Source organism: Amblyomma mixtum, unplaced genomic scaffold, assembly GCF_055824585.1.
Source record: "Amblyomma mixtum isolate Tamu unplaced genomic scaffold, ASM5582458v1 scaffold_29, whole genome shotgun sequence".
Lineage (NCBI taxonomy): Eukaryota > Metazoa > Arthropoda > Arachnida > Ixodida > Ixodidae > Amblyomma > Amblyomma mixtum.
In genome coordinates, this window is record NW_028317726.1 from 276,545 (window position 1) to 294,510 (window position 17,966).

Here is a 17,966-nt window from a genome sequence, read left to right on the forward strand (position 1 = left end):
GTACGTTCATTCGTTTCCCTTGTTTATCGTCTCAGATTTTGCTTTTGGTCAAAGAAATACAGCATTGCAACCAGCGGAAATTGTCGTCTTCAGATCTCTCCTCTTCACGTGATCCTAAGGTAGCGGTGCTCCGTCGCGTGATCCTGAGGTAGGGGTGCTCCATCACATGATCCTCAGGTAGCGGTGCTCCGTCACGTGATCCTCAGGTAGCGGTGCTCCGTCACGTGATCCTCAGGTAGGGGTGCTCCATCACGTGATCCTCAGGTAGGGGTGCTCCATCACGTGATCCTCAGGTAGCGGTGCTCCGTCACGTTATCCTCAGGTAGCGGTGCTCTGTCACGTGATCCTCAGGTAGGGGTGCTCCATTACGTAATCCTCAGGTAGGGCTGCTCCGTCACGTGATCCTCAGGTAGCGGTGCTCCGTCACGTGATCCTCAGGTAGCGGTGCTTCGTCACTTGATCCTCAGGTAGCGGTGCTTCGTCACGTGATCCTCAGGTAGGGGTGCTCCATCACGTGATCCTCAGGTAGGGGTGCTCCATCACGTGATCCTAAGGTAGGGGTGCTTCATCACGTGATCCTAAGGTAGCGGTGCTCCTTCACGTGATCCTCAGGTAGCGGTGCTCCGTCACGTGATCCTCAGGTAGCGGTGCTCCGTCACGTGATCATAAGGTAGCGGTGCTCCGTCACGGGATCATAAGGTAGCGGTGCTCCGTCACGTGATCCTCAGGTAGGGGTGCTCCCTCACGTGATCCTCAGGTAGGGGTGCTCCATCACATGATTCTCAGGTAGCGGTGCTCCGTCAAGTGATCCAGAGGTAGGGGTGCTTCGTCACGGGATCCTAAGGTAGCGGTACTTCGTCTGAAACCCGCGGAACTTGCGGTCCGTCGGGACCATCACAAGCGTGATTCCTTCACAATTTTTGACGACCACAGGTCAAAAAAGCGTTATTTTCTAAATTTCTACTGCGTATTTTGCTAAATTTTTCATACAGAACAGACAAAGATCCCAAGGTTGAACGAAAATAAATTCAAAAATCGAAAATTTCGCCCAAATTGGCTGTTTTAAAGATGACAAATGTCGTCCTGGTTGCTGCGAAGAACGACGCTTTCATGAGAGCGGGGATAGTGGGGAGACGACGCTGTCCTTATTTTATCGCACTGCGTGACACGTGTGTCAAAAATCTGTTAACGCATATCTTATCCGCCGAGACAATGCCAGCGCTTTTCCTCACTACTGTACCAGAGTAATATTTTTCGGACGAGTACAAAGTGTCAAAAACTAGTATTTTTATTAAATGTCTAGAGTTGAAAAAATACGAGGACACTTTGGCAACTAGAGTGTTTAGAGGCGAAAGCCGATGGCGCTATGCCGTGACGACTTCCTGTCAATGTGACGTCACACTTTTCCCGTGGCTATATCGATACCCAAATTATACATCTTTCGGGGATTTTACGTGTTAATTACGCTTAATTACACATTTTTCCATCTAATTCGACACAGATCCCGCGTTTTCCCGACCATTCTGTGGCATTTTTTGCTATGCTGTGACGACTTCCGGTGGATGTGACGTCACACCGTTTCCGTGGATATATTGACGTCCGCGCTATTTCGACGCAATTTCGACATTTTTGCCTATAATTATCTAATTAATCTGCAGTAGCCAAACCTGTCTTCTAGGTTCATTTATTCCTCCTCTACCTAAGATTGCCTTTCTTCTATCGTTTTTAGTTCCCGATTTAAACGCGTGTGACACGCTTTGTTAGCGGACGACAGTATGAGCCATTAAAGGCTTTCGCCTCAATAAACGGAAGTAGCGGTTTCTCTTTACCACTAACCACATATGCAGGATGTTTCACCTAAGACTTTACAGATTTTTAAAAATCTCCTTTTTGAGTTCGAAGAGCGCTTTTTTCGCCATTGGATTACCAGCAGTGTAATACATCAAAATACATTTAAGGCGTGTTAACTAGTGGGCTGGTTTACAATACTTAACAGTTAACTCTAACTATTACTGTTAGGCTCGTTAATTATTCACAAGCGTGTAGCCCATCGTAAGTAATATCCATATCAGTTTTTACAATTTTGAAAATGCTGGTGCCCTCGGCACTGTGGCCCAACAAATTTGGCTATTGCGACGAGTTAGGTGCACTGGTGGGGTTGCTTTGCTTGCGAGCTTCTTGAAAGTGCATGTATTATCGCGCGATGCAGCCAAACCTAGAGTTCATCAGAATAATCCGGTATGGCGGCCATTTAAAGCTGCCTTGCTGAATCCAAGCCTGGACCACGGAGGGCTCCCACTGTAAAACGTAAAACGGACACTAAACGGACGCTGCCAATACCTCCTAGAAAGACTTGAGGCCTGCGCGCTGCGCGAGTGACGTCACATCCAGTAGGCGGATGGCCGCGTCGCTCGCTTCCTCCGCCGCGCTTGGTGTCGCTTTTTTAGGATGGTTTAGTTTACAAGCGTACAAAAAGATAGGCGTGCGCTCATTTATAAAGAAAGGAAGAGCCTGCTGTGAAATAACTAGGGGCGTGGTCAGCTGCAGTGCACTTTTTAGAGAAGTAAGATTGACAAACTACTCTAGGTGAGGGAATAACTGATAGAAAACGCGAGAATTCTGCAGTACAGTTGTTTCGCTTCGCTGGCTTCGGCTTCAGCGGCGTGCGTCACGTGAATTCGGGATGATGGAGGCAACAGCAACTCGATCGTCACCTTCATTACTGTGTAATGGTGCCTATTGCAGCGTTCTACAATTACTGCTCCCATGGGGAATTTATTGTTTGCTGAAAATTCAAGAATGAGGCAAAATTTAGTCGTCAACCAAAAGGCAAATTTCGGTTTATTGATCATGGGCATGCAAAGGCGCTATAAATAAATGTAAGACAATACAATATACATACAGTAAACAGAACTAATGAAGCATCAAGATAACAAAATTGAACTGCCAGGTAGTAACCACAGATTTGTAAAACAAACATACCCTTTAAATATGAAAACGTAAATTGTACTCATGGTCACACTTAAGACTTAGACCATGTCACATACAGTAGAACAGGTCACTGCAACAAACATCAAGGAAACGAAGGTAGTCATGGTTCGCAGTCCAAAATAACACAAAACTTTTAGCAACACACGGTTAAGCACAAAACATATATGATGAAAAACAATTGCAATAGACTAGAATGAGGAACTTGGTTACTTCACATAATATGGCACTGCGAGAACAAATCAAAGCAATAAACACTCCACGTACAAACAAGCACATGCTCCTCTCTTGTTTTGGAACACTGTGGTGTAGACAGGTACGATGGGCAGTCCTTGAATATTGAAGGCACAGCGCTAGGGTCCAGTCGTGGCACCGGCAAAGTGGTCTCGATAACCTTTCCAGTCCTTGGGTCATGATAGACTGTTTTTTTTAATAAAGCTCTCATGGAAGTGCAGCGCACAGACCTGCAAAAACGAAAACAGGGGCTGTACCACAAATAGATATCACAGTGTCTCCGAAAGGACATTAATTATGTATACGTGCTCAAGGTAGTTTTTTTTGGTATTGGCAGATTCTTTCCTGATGCAAGCACAGGCTGAACGAACACTTTTCGCAGAAAACACATGGTATTTGGTGTTTAACGTCCCAAAGCAGCTCAGGCTATGAGAGACGCCGTAGTGGAGGACTCCGGATAATTTCGATCATCTAGGGTTCTTTAACGTGCACGCGTCTGTCGACACTCCTGCCGACGCATCTGTCGACACGGCTGCCGACGCGTCTGTCGACATTCCTGCCGACGCATCTGTCCACACGGCTGCCGACGCGTCTGTCGACATTCCTGCCGACGCGTCTGTCGAAACTCCTGCCGACGCGTCTGTCGACACGGCTGCCGACGCGTCTGCTAACGACAGTATGAGGCATTAAAGGCTTTCGGCTTAAGATGAACACGAAAGTATTTCGCTTGTCAGCCGTAGGAAGCATTGTGAGAGTCGCCTCGTCCCTCCATGCGGCACAACGGATTCTAGGCCTAACGCTCAATATGCTCGCACTGATAGTGAACTTTGCGCAGCGTAAAAGCGGGCATGAAGGTACACAACAGGCTAATTAAAGCAGTTCTTACCCTTGAAGAAGCTGTAACTTGGTAGTCCCTGCGTGGTATTGCACGCAGCCACTTGTTCCGCTGGGCATCGTCCTTCGGAAATGAGAAGACTTGAATTTTCGAGTCTTCGTCGTAGTTTCCCCGGCATTTCGGCACACAGCACTTGTAAGGCATGCTGATAGCCGCACTTCACTCCTTGACAACCGCGGAACGCGCACCCAGTGCCGAAACACAGAACAACACCAGAACGATGTACGCAACGGCAGGCTTCCTGCCGCTGGTCCGCGCGCGCCGACTGCGGGGTTCGTCGGTTCGTTTCGGGCGCGCGCGCCTACCGACCCTCGAAGAGGCGATCGCCTACCGGAAATGACGTTGCTCACGTGACATTTGGGAGCGCGCTGGCCTGAAGTCTTTCTAGGAGGTATTGACACTGCTGGCCTATCCCTTCCGAACGCCATTTTGTAGCGATAGCTACACTACGCCAGCCGCTTCGCGAGGTCAGCGTGCCTGCGCGCTGGGCCGTGGCATCACCGCTCCGCCAGCTGCGCGCATGCGCGAAGTGACGTCATAGCCCGCAGCTGGTGTGCGCGCCGCGCTCCTCGCTGCTGCGCCGACGGCGGAGCGCCGCGTCAGTTGTGCGCATGCGCGTAATGACGTCATAGCACGCAGCTGATGTGCGCGCCGTGCGCCTATGTTACCCTAGCATTTCGAGCCTTCAGCGTGGCGGCGCCGTGGTTGGCCCCGTGGTTGGTCACGTGGTGCGGGCAGCTGCCGGCATGCGGCGCACCAGCGAAACCGAGTGGGGGAGGAGGGTAAAGGGGGAGAGGGGGAGAGAGTGCATCCACGTCCAGGGACGAAGATGGAGAAGGAACGCCCAACGAAACGGAGCGGCGAAAGACTGACTTTGCAACTCGACTGAGCGAGTTCCACTCGGCCAGTTGTACCTATCGCGTCATTCCAGGTTTAACCAGAGCTAAACCACAGCGAATTTTTTTAACTACATTCGAGTGTCATCCACAAGGAAAACAACTACCGTATTTTCCGGTGTATAAGACGCACCCGCCCTATATGCAGGCTGTAATTGGAAAAGTTGGTATATAAGACGCACTGATGTATAAGACGCACCCCAATTTACCCTGTTAGGCTAATAAGGATTAATTAAACATGCTTGTGCGACCATCGCCAAAATGCACCGTACCTGTGAGAGGTTATTAAACAACGAAAAGTAATCGAAAAAAGGCAACACTCCCGCCATACCCACCCATGTTCTTGCAAAAAAAGAAAAAAAACGAAAGAACTCTCCTTATGTTCATAACAACATTACATTTTTACTTAAAACCTTCGAAGTCTTAATCTTCGGATGCGCTATCAAAAAATTTGCCCATTTCTGGAGGCAACGCGCGTGAAACATTCTCTTCGCACTATGTACGTACTACGTATACGCTGAGCAAACAAAGTTGCAAAGGGTAAATAAAAAAAATACCGGCTTGTCTTGGCTTGTCTTGACAAAGACGATAAGCACGATTGTCACCACCTTTCGGCATTTCATATTTTTTTTTGCTTGGGGCCTCCGAAACAGCCGCATATTTAACCCGGAAACGTCATCCCCGCCGTTTCACGATAAAGTTCACCTAAAAAGGTTCCACACCGTGGTCCCGGTATGGAAGTATTAACCGTGTTACAACCGCATCATTGGCAGTGATATGGTTCATGGGGTTTTACGTCTAAAAGCGACTGAGGCTACGAGAGACGCCGTAGTGAAGGGCTCCGGAAATTTCGACCACCTGGGGTTCTTTAACGTGCACGGACATCGCACAGTACACGGGCCTCTAGAATTTCTCCTCGAAAGAAATTCTGCCGCCGCGACCGGGATCGAACCCGCGTCTTTTGGGTCAGCAGCCGAGCAACACAACCACTGAGCCACCGCTATTTCGGTGAAAAAAGCTTGCACGTGAACCTGAGTAACTTCTGAACTCACAAAAAAAACGAAAAATTCGCATATAAGACGCACCCTTGTATAGGACGCACCAGCAAGATTTTTGAAAAAAAAAAAGCCGCGTCTTATACACCGGAAAATACGGTACGTGCTTATTTTAGTGGCATTTCGAAAACGTTTTCGGTTCTTCGCAGCTCTCACTTAAAAAAAAAAAATCACTGAGATCATTGTGCCGACCCTCAGGGAGTAATGCCAAAGCAGAGCGTCCACATACTATATCGACATCCTTTGCTGCTGTGACGTCCATGCGCTATATTGACGTCCATCGCTATTTTGATATCTAAGTGTATTTTTTCGCGTTTTTTCTCGTTTTATTAACTAATCACACCTCTTCAACCAAATTTGCCCATGGCAACATTTTATCGCACACTGTCTATCACAATCACACTTTCACACGTTTATCTTCAGAGAATGACGTAATCATGCGGACAGAATTTCCGGGTACGTTTTGCAGACACTTTTTGTTGACGCGACAGAGCCATATATTGATCTCGCATTAAAAATAAAAGATGCAGATATTTAACATCCTTCCAGGCTTACTCCGCTATGCGCAGTTTATATCTACAAGCGCATTCTTCAGTTGCGGTGCTTAAAGATAAAGCATTATCCCCCTGAATGCAGTTTTTATTTCGACGTTCGCGCCATTTTCTGATTTCAGCGAGCGCGTAACAGGTGTCGCTAGCTGTTCCGTGTTCGTTTTCAAGACAGACTGACGGAAAATATTCTGCTTACGTAGTAGCCGTAGCCGGCGAGACAGCAAAAAACGACCTCCCGAAGGACGTCGCGTTTCTTATCAGGTAGACGTGGTAGTTATAATTTCTTCGAATCATTGACAACGCATTGTAGAGGCGCTGCGATTCCGCCTATCCGTTGGCTGTCGTACGCAAAGCTTCGCAGTCGAGTGTTTCCTCTTGGCGCCCCTGCTCAGTGGCGATAAGGACGGCACCCAGATTACAGCCTCACTCGACTGTGGCGAGACGCTGCTTGTGAAGACACTTGACAGCCTGCCTCCAGCCATGGCGCCCGCAAGCGCGCAGACAGTGTTCGGTTTCGGCAGCGGCCTCGACTGGCGTCCAACGTGTTTCGTGAAACCGTTCCCATCAAATAGAGTGTGCAGTGTCTGTGGTCTGGTTCCCTCCTCGGCGGCCATGTTACCCTGTCTTCACCTCCTCTGCCAGTCCTGTTACGACGGCGTCGGTGAAAAACGCGACCACTGCCCACTGGACAAAGAGCCCTTCCAGGAGGAAGACGTGGTGTGGTCGACCTTCGGCAGGGACACTATCCTCGGCCGCAAGGTACGCTGCTGGAATGCTGAGCACGGTTGCGACGCCGAGGACGTCGCCTCCGCCATGTTGGAGCACTTCGCCAATGACTGCCAGTTCCACGTCGTGAGCTGCTCGAGATGCAGCGAGAGGGTCTTACACCGAGACATTACGAAGCATCGGGAGTGCGACTGTGAACAGCCGCGCGCACTCGGAAAAGCATCAGAGGATAACTTTTCCAACGCCGTTATGGAAGTCAAAGGAACGCTGGAAAAAATATTGGAAGAAAATGCTACCCTGCGCATGAAGATGGATTCATTTGAGGACCGTCTACTCCCCGAGACCAATGGGAACGTGGCTGCCCAGTGCACCAGCATAGCCGAGGCAGTGACAGCCCTGGAAAACAGGATTTCGGAGCTGGGGACACGAGCGGAAGCAGGATTAGCTGGACACCGACGCGAAGTCACTGCAGAGGTCAGAAACGCGCTGGCTGACATCCAGCGGACCATCAAAGAGAACAGCAAGAGGTGTGAGCGGAACGTGCAGAGTTTGGAGAACAAGGTCGTAAAAGCGTTTTGTGAAGACCGCACACTGCCAGATACCGGATCCTCACTTTCGGAGGTGTCAGCAGCTAAAAAGCAGGCGCCGTTGGTAGAGGACGAGGTAAAAGCCCTGGAACTGCTGGCCATAGCGTCTGTCAAGATCAGCAGCGACGTACTCGGCCAGTCCGTCCCGTACGAATGGACCATTGATGACTGGAATGGGTTCTGCAGGAAATCGTCTTTTCGTTTGGAATACTTCACAGGCAACGATGGCCAGCCTAGCTACCACTATGGATACCTGGTAGTTCCGAGGCTATGCTTTGAGAATAGGGATGTTTGGCTTCGTGTATACATAATCGAAGGATTGTTCGACAAGTTCATTAAGTGGCCCATGGACAAGAAGGTTAAGCTAGATTTCATCAACCCTTGCGACTGCACAAAACAACTAACATTAAGAGAATCACTTCATCCACTCCTAAAACATCCCCTTCCTGAGTTTAGTAAAGAAGTTTTGTTTGTAGGTTCCACTCTTCGTTCGATAAAGGTTGACGAGTTGAAGAAAGGTGGCTTGATAGAAAACAACAAACTCCACCTCCGGCTCGAATTTGAATCATAAGTCGCTTTTCCTTTTTTTTGTGACGTGAACTAAAACAGCGTTCTCTGGTGCACCGCTGCCTCGTATTTACCCAAGAGCGTTTATTCTTGACCCATTCCATTTGGTTAATTCGCTGCGCGAGGCAAGCATGGGCTTGCAGGTTTTGCCTCTTTTGTAGCATACGGAGCACCTGCTTTGATGTTCTTTCTGGTTGTTTGTTCTTGAAATCAGTCCTGTCAATGAAACATTAAACAGTTCATTTAGGTTGCAGTTTATTTGCTTTGGTGTGTCTTGCACTATTGTGCGAAAGAGCCAACGCTATGCATGCATTTTGATGCAGTCGGGGCGTATGCTATGCGGCTGGAATCATATACGTTTTTGCGCGAAGGATATGAGTGTAAGTTTCTTCGTCATCCCCCGCGATGGGCTGTATCGTAATGTTTGCAACAGACAAGATTACAGCGCTCATAGGGAATCTGTTAAAGGTGTCCCTGGTGCGAATTATTGAGAGCACCTTACACGGCGTGCGTCGTTGAAATTCAGGGTGCGTATACGGGGTTGGAATACACTATTACATTCCCTTATTCATCTCGTCCTCCTCCATGTGACTATATTTGTTACCAGAGAATGTCATCTGAATCATCAACCTAGGCAATTTACGGGGACTTAGAATTACTGCATGCCCTCCCAACGGCAGCAGCATGTCGCATAATTCCGCCGCCTAGCTCTCTAGCATGCAAGCTAGGAGGGAAAGCCTGTATTATTGCATGCAGGGGCCATTGCTTGACGCAATTACCGAAGTCTATGCATTGTCAATCTGGTTGCTTTCGACAGTCAAACTGGCTTTGCTGCGAATGCTCTGTTGCAGTGAATGAGCTGGGTTATTAATAGTGGACCGACTTGACCAAACCTTATCTGAAACAAGTCTCTGCGGAAACTTCTCGCCGTGTGCAGTGTGGCGGTTAATCAGAAAAATGCGCAACACTGACGAGAAAGAGAATCGAGGCGGCGGATGCATTGTCCACTTCCAGCTGTTTACTCGAAGCATTAAGACACGCGTACAGATAGCGGCAAGGTCAATAGCGGCTGCAACATCCAACGGGCTACCGGAATAGCGGGACCAACCACCAGTTTTAGATACGAAAAAAATGTTTTCATTATCGTGACACCCCACCAGCGGCTTGCACAACTTTTCTTCCTTGTATCACGCCCTGTGTTGATGAGAAAAGGCGAAATGTGGAGATTGCGCGCAACCACGGCAAATCCTGAAGTTGTGCAATGTCTGTATAGAAGGTGTCCCACATCTGAGCCCCATGTTGGTCTTAAACCGATGGCATGATAAGTGATGAGGAAGTGCTTCAAATAAATGTTTCTTTGCAAAGTAAGAAAAAGGGGGTGTGTACTGTCGAGCCCAAAAACAGCCGCTGGAACGGGTTCGCTGTTGTTGGGATTATTTGCTATTGAAGGGCAGCCTATTTGTAACTGGGGTTCAGCTCTAATAAGGATATTTTAACGGAGTCAGGATGGTTACAGTGGGTATAAACGCAGCGTACCGAGGCTATTGCTCGTGGCCTTTATCTGGAAGCCATCAGTTGTGTTGGCATGGTCCTGGAGAGGGCGATGGTCCAACTTGGTGGCGGAGGGTAGCAGTTGCTAGAGCTGGTGGGTAGAGACTGACTGAGTGAACACGTGCTCATTTACCATGAAATATTTTTGAAGCCTTGTGTTTCACGCCTATAGTGGAGCAGCCCAGCGGTGCGTGCTGCAGCATGGGGTCTTTGGTTTGGTTGGTTTATGGGGTTTAACGTCCCAAAGCGACTAAGGCTATGAGAGACGCCGTAGTGGAGGGCTCCGGAAATTTCGACCACCTGGGGTTCTTTAACGTGCACTGACATCGCACAGTAGACGGGCCTCTAGAATTTCTCCTCCAAAGAAATTCAGCCAGTCCACATTTCGGGTCAGGGTCCTCGCTTAGCAGAACGGTCTAACACTGCTCCTCTGGGGTGTTTGCATTAAGCTTGAAGGTGGTGTTGAATTGGAATGCTCACACCATGTGAATTTATGTGGCCTTTGCCCCATCGTGTGGACATTCTGGTCTCTAAAGCGTAGGGTTCTAATGGTGTAACCGGGCTGTTGTGCACAGATCAGTTCGTAATATGCGGATAATATATTCTTCCTCTTGGGTGAGCGATTCATGAGGTACTGGGTGTAGGGTCAATCATACTTAGAGGGAACACAGCTCCGCGTGGTCACTTGCCTGCGGAGTGCCATTGCATCTAACCCGTTCATGAACCAATGTATAGTGGAGAACGAGAAGAGCGACCTTGACTTGGGGATTCGTGTCATCTGTCCTTTGCACGAGTTTACTACAGGCTTGGTCGCCATGGTGCTCCACATGTGCGCAGCCACGCGGAGCCATGTTCCCTCTAAGTGTGGCTGACCCTGTACCTGTCTAGCCTTCCTGTGGGAATGAAGTTATGAAGCGTAAGAGGTTGTTGGCAGCATTGTCTACCTCTCCTCCTCCTTTTCTAGGGGCGTTACTCGATGTAAGAGAGCACGGGCATTCCCAGGGGAGGCACGGTTCAACCGTGTGGGTCCCAGGTCACCACGGGGACCAAAGTGCTGAGACTTGTTTGGAGGCATACTTAGCAAGCAGGAGTAAGCCTGTTCCGTGTGTTAGGCCTTACTGAGGTTCCATGTTAGTCTGCCATAACAGTAGACGCAGGAACAAATGTGCCGCTCAGAAATTGACAGCCGATCAAGGTGCACCTAACACCGAGGTATATGCATCCTTTCTATAGCATCCAAAGATGAAAATACACATCACAAAGAAAGAGGCTGAGTGTGGTACCACCGTCCCAGCACCCTATATAGATATATGGAGATGCTGCTGGACTAACACAAGGGAAAATGACTATTACGACCACCGCGGGAACGCTCGATAACAGCGCCTCGATATGCGCTTTAGAACCTCATGCACAAGGAGCTGTTAATTCGATTCATATATTCAACATGTTACGGATGTTGGCTGCGCCGACAACAAGCCATAAGAATGGCTTGAAAAAGGTCGATGCACCCTAGAATGACTTGACTGCAGTATCAGAGTATCCCACAGCATGTAGCATGCATTCATAATGGTATCGTTCTCATACAAAAGTATGGAAATAACGAGGCATGTGCACATAGGGAAACAAAAAACAAAACAAGAACAAAACGAACCGAGTACAAATCAGAATGGCACAACAGTGTCTGCGGCATACGTAAGTGTACATCAGTTGAGTTGCTTTATTAATGAATGCGGATGGGTGTAGCAAAACATTTAGCGGCCATAATTCGTTAGAGTTTTAGGGGCCGACCATGTGGAACACAACCCGTGGCACTATCCGTAGCCTCCAACCCCAGTGCTTTGTCCTTACGGATTTACAAAATAGTGGTTTGAGAGGATTGGTCCCTTGTTCGTTCTGCATTGGAGTCTCCCTGGGTATACTAAAGAAATCGAGCCCCCCCCCCCCCCCCCCCCACCCCGCCCCCTAACCCCCACTCATTAAGAAATGATCGCGAGGTAGGCAGCGGTTGGGCCCTTGTGGGTATGTTTCCCCCGGAACATGGGGGATAGCTGTTCTAATAAATAATATAGTTAAAGAAACAGAGAAGCATGGCAAAATTAAAAATGGGAAAGATAATATTAATAAAACTAATACGAAGAAGTAATTGGAAGTATTCAGTAAATGTGGAAAAATGGTAAGGTGACTTGAGAGACATAAACTACTATAAGCGGGGAATAAAAAAAGAAGGTACAGCATACGGTGATGCAGTAGTTATATTAGTATAAATGAGATATACTAATATAAGTATCAGAAGAGGAGTGAGGCGGGGAGGAGGAGGAACAAATTTATTTTAAGAAAAGAACAAAAGGTCCTCAAGGGTGCGCCCCTACTTGTCCTGGAGTCCACGGGCCTGGGAGTTGTTAGAGCGATACTGACGGCGATGACTGGCTTTCCGTGGGTGGGGCCGAATTTGATGCTCAGTATTGTGCATTTTCAGTTCTTGTAGGCGGTCGGGAGCGCTTTGGGAACAGTCAGCCTGGTGTTCTCCGGGCGTGGCATTTACGGGCCACCATCGGTTTACCGGCTGCTAGTTGTGCAAGTTCATGGAGTGAGCTCTGCCTGAGCGGGTTTGGCAGCTTCGTCTCGGTGTTGACCGGCAAGGAACTGTACCCACTGGGGAGCTGTGGCATCGACCCCTTGTCCCGGCTGTCGGCAACGCTACCCGCAGCAGTTATTCGTTGGTGTCTTGTCGCCATGCTCCTGCCAATTATGAACTAAAGTGGCTGTCTGGGCTTGTTGGTCAGTGATCATGGTTAAAAAATGAGGCGCGAAAAGACCAGGACAAACGGAGAAGCGGACAGGACTGGCGCTATCCTATCCACTTCTTCGTTTGTCGTTGTCTTTTCGCGCTGCATTCTGCAACCATGATCCTGCCACTTTCGTAACCATCTCTGAGGCCGCTCATGTGAGGGGGCAGCACTGTAGTTGTGAAGTTCGATTTAGTGGTACTAGTGGGGCCCCGTTCCGAGTTACCCGCTCCGCTGGTTTATAAACGTGCTGCAGCTACCTACACATGCGACTCACAGTGGGGGTAGGTATGCTTCAACCAGTTTTGCGGATGAAATGTAGTTTTAGGAGTTATGAGAAGAAGGGGTATTGGTTGTACTGATTAGCGAATAAGCAGCTGGAAGGGACGTCGGTGTTGGTCGTCTCCATTTTTGCGTTGTTGCAAATGTTGCACCGGTTCTTTACACATTACCGGCGAATCACTAAAAATGAAGAAAATTCGATGTTTGAAAAGTCGAAGTATTTACACTTATGACTCGTTTTCTATAAGCTGTCAAGAAGTTTTTTAGTGGAAACCCATTAGGGTGTAGTTGAAGAAAAATTTTTTACCAACCACGATGGTCCGTGCTATGTCATGAAAGGGTAGCAAATGTGGCGTTTGTGAACCTCGTTACCTTTGCGACGCCAGGATGGAGTGGCGCTGTCAGAGGCTTGGAAGAAATCATCTCGGAATGGGACGCACGCAAGAAACACACTTCTTACTACCTTAAACACAGCGGCATGCTGATTATGGGCTGGGACAATTCTGTCTTACGACGCTCGCGAATTCCTTGGCTCTGTTCGACACTGTGCGTTCTTCCAAATTCTGTTTCTTTATTTAATGATACGGGGAAATTGTTCGGACAGCAATTTCACTTATTTTTATACTGTGGTCACCTCTTTGAGATATGAAAGTAAGAGCCTTTATGAAAATGATTTGGTTTGGTTTGGTTTATGGGGTTTAACGTCCCAAAGCGACTAAGGCTATGAGAGACGCCGTAGTGGAGGGCTCCGGAAATTTCGCCCACCTGGGGTTCTTTAACGTGCACTGACATCGCACAGTACACGGGCCTCTAGAATTTCTCCTCCAAAGAAATTCAACCGCCGCGGCCGGGATCGAACCCGCGCCTTTCGGGTCAGCAGCCGAGCACCATAACCACTGAGCCACCGCGGCGGCCTTTATGAAAATGAAGCGGTCGATTGGAGTATGATTGTGATCGTGTGATTTAACGGTAAATATATTTTAGGCATGGTACAGTGGACTGTATACGCGTCTCCCACTTGATCGTACTCTTTAAGGAGGTGATGCATACTCTAAAGATGAAATGCACTTGATCATTCATCTTGGTTGACCTCTCTTCTCACCCCATAGTCACCACATAATCACCCATGGCGACCCCCTTTCTTCTCCTTTCCCCTTCCCCAGTGCAGATTAGCCGGCCAGATATTTATTTTCTCTGCCGAACTCTCTGCGCGTCTAATCAATCAATTTATCTCTCTTTGGTTTCTCGAAGTGTCTTCTAAATGAATAATCACCACGCCAGCTTTTTATTGTTACATTTCCTACATTACTATTTCAGTTTAGTTACGGTCTGCTTGTTATCTTTGTCTAGGTACGCGCGTCTCCCTGCGACAGAACATGTGAAAAAACTAGCACCACTTATTATGACATGCCATTTTTGGCAAAGTTGAAGAGAGTGGCTTAGTTCTGAGTACAGTGCAGATCTAGGTGCGTTCGTGGTTATCAGAAACCTTACAAAGCGTAATATCGTCTGCATATAATACATTCTGTCCTGTCATGTCGAATGTCGAAAACATCTGTTAAACTGAATCAGGTCCCCTTACAAATCCCGATAGGGCACATGAGAGTGTGGACACTATTTCAGATTCTTATCCATTTATTACAATTTTAAGGTCGGATTTTGTGAAACGTACTTTGAAGCTATCCCACTACATTATTCGGCAAGGCAAGCTGGGAGAATTTTAGCAGAAAAAATGAATCCAGAACCGCGCCAAAATTTTTCAGAACGTCTACCGCCATGCTGTCACTTTGTCTGCCGTAATAAAATTTGCAAAAAATGTCTTGGGAAAATTAAAATGAATTGCGTCACGCGGCAGTGCGCTGCCCTGAAGCCGCGGTGATATGTTGGGGAAGAAATTATTTTCCGCTGTGTGTGCTAAGTGCTGCAGTATATAAGAAGATGAGAGATGACAAGAAGCAAAAAACGCGCTCCGTCCATTAAATAATGTATCCACCTTCATTCATGCTTCCATGTCCTAAATAGTTCTCAAGTCTGGGAAAGTCCACTTTGTCGCATTTCGGTTGGTCCTTCTCTTTTCTTGCGCTGTGGTGAATACAGTCATGCACTAAGTAGCAAATTGGAAGTGTAATCGGAAAGGAGAAGGGGAACACCGTTTTATTTTGGACCGGAACAACGTTATCTGTTTTCCAATCTGACTGTGGCTCCTCTGATGTATCTGACAGTTCGAATAAGACAACCCGAAATTTTGCAACAGTACGTGAACACGATTTTAACAAGCGACAAAGTTTCACTTTTATCTGAAACAGTAGTTTCAGTACGCTATTCTACGATAAATGTGTACCTGGCGCAGTCGGAAAATTGTAGCCAACTACTCCTCAAACAGGATTATTGTCGGGGGCACAGAAATTGATCTCAAAGAAGTGGTTAGAATTCTTCGTCTTTTCACCTGATCTGTAACAAAGAGCTAGAGTAAAAGACGGCTGAAGGCAGTGTCCGTTCACATGTTCGCGCCGACTCCTGATTTTCACAGCGCATACCAGGTGTCGCTAGCCGTTTCGTAGCCGTTTTTATGAGTGATCGCCGAAACGTTTCCGGCCGTTCGAAGTGCATGTGCCGCGCTTCAGTTAAAAACGACCTTTTAACAGCCGTCGCGTTAATTATGCAGAAAAGTCCGAATTACAGAATGAAATTTCTAATTAATGCCAGCGCATCCCACACGAGCAGCTGCTGTCATCGGCTCTTCGCTGCATACCGCGCTGATTGTTTCGCAGTCGAGCGTTCCTTCTCCAACGCCCTTTGCCGGCAGTGATAAGAACAACGGAATATTTGATAACTGTCGCTGACGGGCAGACGGCACGATCAGTCTGCTGTAAGACAATCGCTCGAACTTGCAGCACCTGACAGTGTGCTCCAGCCATGGCACCCGCAAGCGCGCAGACAGTGTTCGGTTTCGGCAGCGGCCTGGACTGGCGGCCGACTTGTTTCGTGAATCCTTTCCCGTCGAGCAGAGTGTGCAGTGTCTGCGGTCTCGTTCCCTCCTCGGCGGCCATGCTGGCGTGCCGCCACCTCCTCTGCCAGTCTTGTTACGACGGCGCAGGTGCCACGCGCAGGCACTGCCCACTGGACAAAGAGCCCTTCCAGGAGGAAGACGTGGCGTGGTCGACCTTCGGCAGGGACACTATCCTCGGCCGCAAGGTACGCTGCTGGAATGCTGAGCACGGTTGCGACGCCGAGGACGTCGCCTCCGCCATGTTGGGGCACTTCGCCAATGACTGCCAGTTCCACGTCGTGAGCTGCCCCAGATGCAGCGAGAGAGTCCTCCACCGAGACATTACGAAGCATCGGGAGTGCGACTGTGAACAGCCGCGCGCACTCGGACAAGCATCAGAGGATAACTTTTCCAACGCTGTTATGGAGGTCAAAGGAACGCTGGAAAAAATATTGGAAGAAAATGCTACCCTGCGCATGAAGATGGATTCATTCGAGGACCGTCTACGCCCCGAGACCGATGGGAACGTGGCGGCCCAGTGCGCCCATATCGCCGACGCAGTTACAGCCGCCCTGCAAAACAGGATTTCGGAGCTGGGGACACAAGCGGAGGCAGGATTAGCTAAACACCGACGCGAAGTCACTTCAGAGGTCACAGACGTACTGGCTCGTTTGGAGGACAGGGTCGTAAAAGCGTTTTGCGAAAACCGCACGCTGTCAGATGCCGGATCTTCACTTTCGGCGGAGTCAGCAGCTAAAAATCAGGCGCCGTTGATAGAGGACGAGGGGAAAGCCCTGGAACTGCTGGCCGTAGCGTCTCTCAAGATCAGTAGCGACATCCTCAGCAAGTCCGTCCCGTACGAATGGACCATAGATGATTGGAAGGGATTCTGCACGAAATCGTCTCGGCATTCGGAATTCTTCACAGGCAACGATGGCCAGCCTAGCTACCACTGTGGATACCTGGTAGTTCCGAGGCTATGCTTTGAGTGGGGGAATATTTGGCTTCGTGTATACATAATCGAAGGCTTGTTCGATAAGTTCATTAAGTGGCCCATGGACAAGAAGGTTAAGCTAGTTTTCATCAACCCTTCCGACTGCACAAAACAACTAACAATGAGAAGATCACTTTATCCAGTCCCCAAAGATGCCCTTCCTATGTTTGGTAAGAATGTTATCTTTGTGGGGGGCTCTTTCAATGGCGTAAAGATCAACGCATTGAACAAACGTGGCTTGATCGAAAACAACAAACTCCTCCTCCGGCTTCAGTTTGAATCATAAGTCACTTTTTCTTTTAGTTTGACGTGAACTGAGAGTATAACGTGTTCTCTGGTGCACCGCTGCCTCGCATTCACCTAAGAGTATTTATTCTTGACACATTCCAGTTTGGTTCATTTGCTGTGCGACGCAAGCATGGGCGTCCAGGTTTTGCAATTTTTGTAACATACTGAGCTCCTGCTTTGATCTTCTTGCTGGTTGTTTATTTTTGCATGCATTCTTATTAATGAAATATTAAACAGTTGGTTTTGGTTGCGATTTTTTGGTTGGTGTGTCTTGCACATTTGTGCTAAACAGCCAACGCTATCCATGCATTTTGACGAAGTGGGACCTATAGTGTTCGGCTGGAATCTCGATATTTTTGTGCGAGAAATAAACGTGAAAGTTTCTTGCCCGTTCCTCGCGGCGTGATGAATCCCATATTTCTAGGTGACAAGGTTCCAGCGCTAACGGGAATCTGCATAAAGGGTGCCGCTTAAAGGTGTTCCTCACGCGATTTATTGAGAGCATCTGACACTGTCACGGCATGTGTCGTTGATGCACAGGATGCGTATACTACGTGGGAATTGAGTGACACGTTCC

General features: G+C 48.3%; 3 protein-coding genes across 3 annotated transcripts; 2 read left to right on the plus strand and 1 right to left on the minus strand.

The window, feature by feature from the left end:
- Positions 1 to 3,185: 3,185 nt before the first annotated feature.
- On the minus strand, positions 3,186 to 4,284 carry LOC149324473 (THAP domain-containing protein 11-like). The gene is made up of 2 exons (XM_089565502.1): positions 4,109 to 4,284; positions 3,186 to 3,452 (listed from the first exon to the last, which is right to left on the minus strand). The coding sequence occupies exons 1-2, from the start codon at positions 4,259 to 4,261 to the stop codon at positions 3,399 to 3,401; spliced, it is 207 nt and encodes a 68-aa protein (XP_089421628.1). The 5' UTR covers positions 4,262 to 4,284; the 3' UTR covers positions 3,186 to 3,398.
- Positions 4,285 to 6,874: 2,590 nt separating this feature from the next.
- Positions 6,875 to 9,531, plus strand: LOC149324474 (uncharacterized). Its single transcript, XM_089565474.1, has one exon. It carries the CDS (start codon positions 7,100 to 7,102, stop codon positions 8,501 to 8,503), a length of 1,404 nt encoding a protein of 467 aa, XP_089421600.1. The 5' UTR covers positions 6,875 to 7,099; the 3' UTR covers positions 8,504 to 9,531.
- Positions 9,532 to 15,780: 6,249 nt separating this feature from the next.
- On the plus strand, positions 15,781 to 17,642 carry LOC149324475 (TNF receptor-associated factor 6-like). The gene has a single exon (XM_089565505.1). It carries the CDS (start codon positions 16,035 to 16,037, stop codon positions 17,385 to 17,387), a length of 1,353 nt encoding a protein of 450 aa, XP_089421631.1. The 5' UTR covers positions 15,781 to 16,034; the 3' UTR covers positions 17,388 to 17,642.
- Positions 17,643 to 17,966: the final 324 nt, after the last annotated feature.

What these genes read in the sequence shown, in the direction of transcription:
- LOC149324473 (XM_089565502.1), bottom strand. Translation starts at nt 4,261, where the DNA reads ATGCCTTACAAGTGCTGTGTGCCGAAATGCCGGGGAAACTACGACGAA. An exon ending in AAGTTACAGCTTCTTCAAGG is followed by an intron (nt 3,453 to 4,108) that starts GTAAGAACTGCT and finishes TCGTTTTTGCAG; the next exon opens with GTCTGTGCGCTGCACTTCCA.
- LOC149324474 (XM_089565474.1), top strand. Translation starts at nt 7,100, where the DNA reads ATGGCGCCCGCAAGCGCGCAGACAGTGTTCGGTTTCGGCAGCGGCCTC.
- LOC149324475 (XM_089565505.1), top strand. Translation starts at nt 16,035, where the DNA reads ATGGCACCCGCAAGCGCGCAGACAGTGTTCGGTTTCGGCAGCGGCCTG.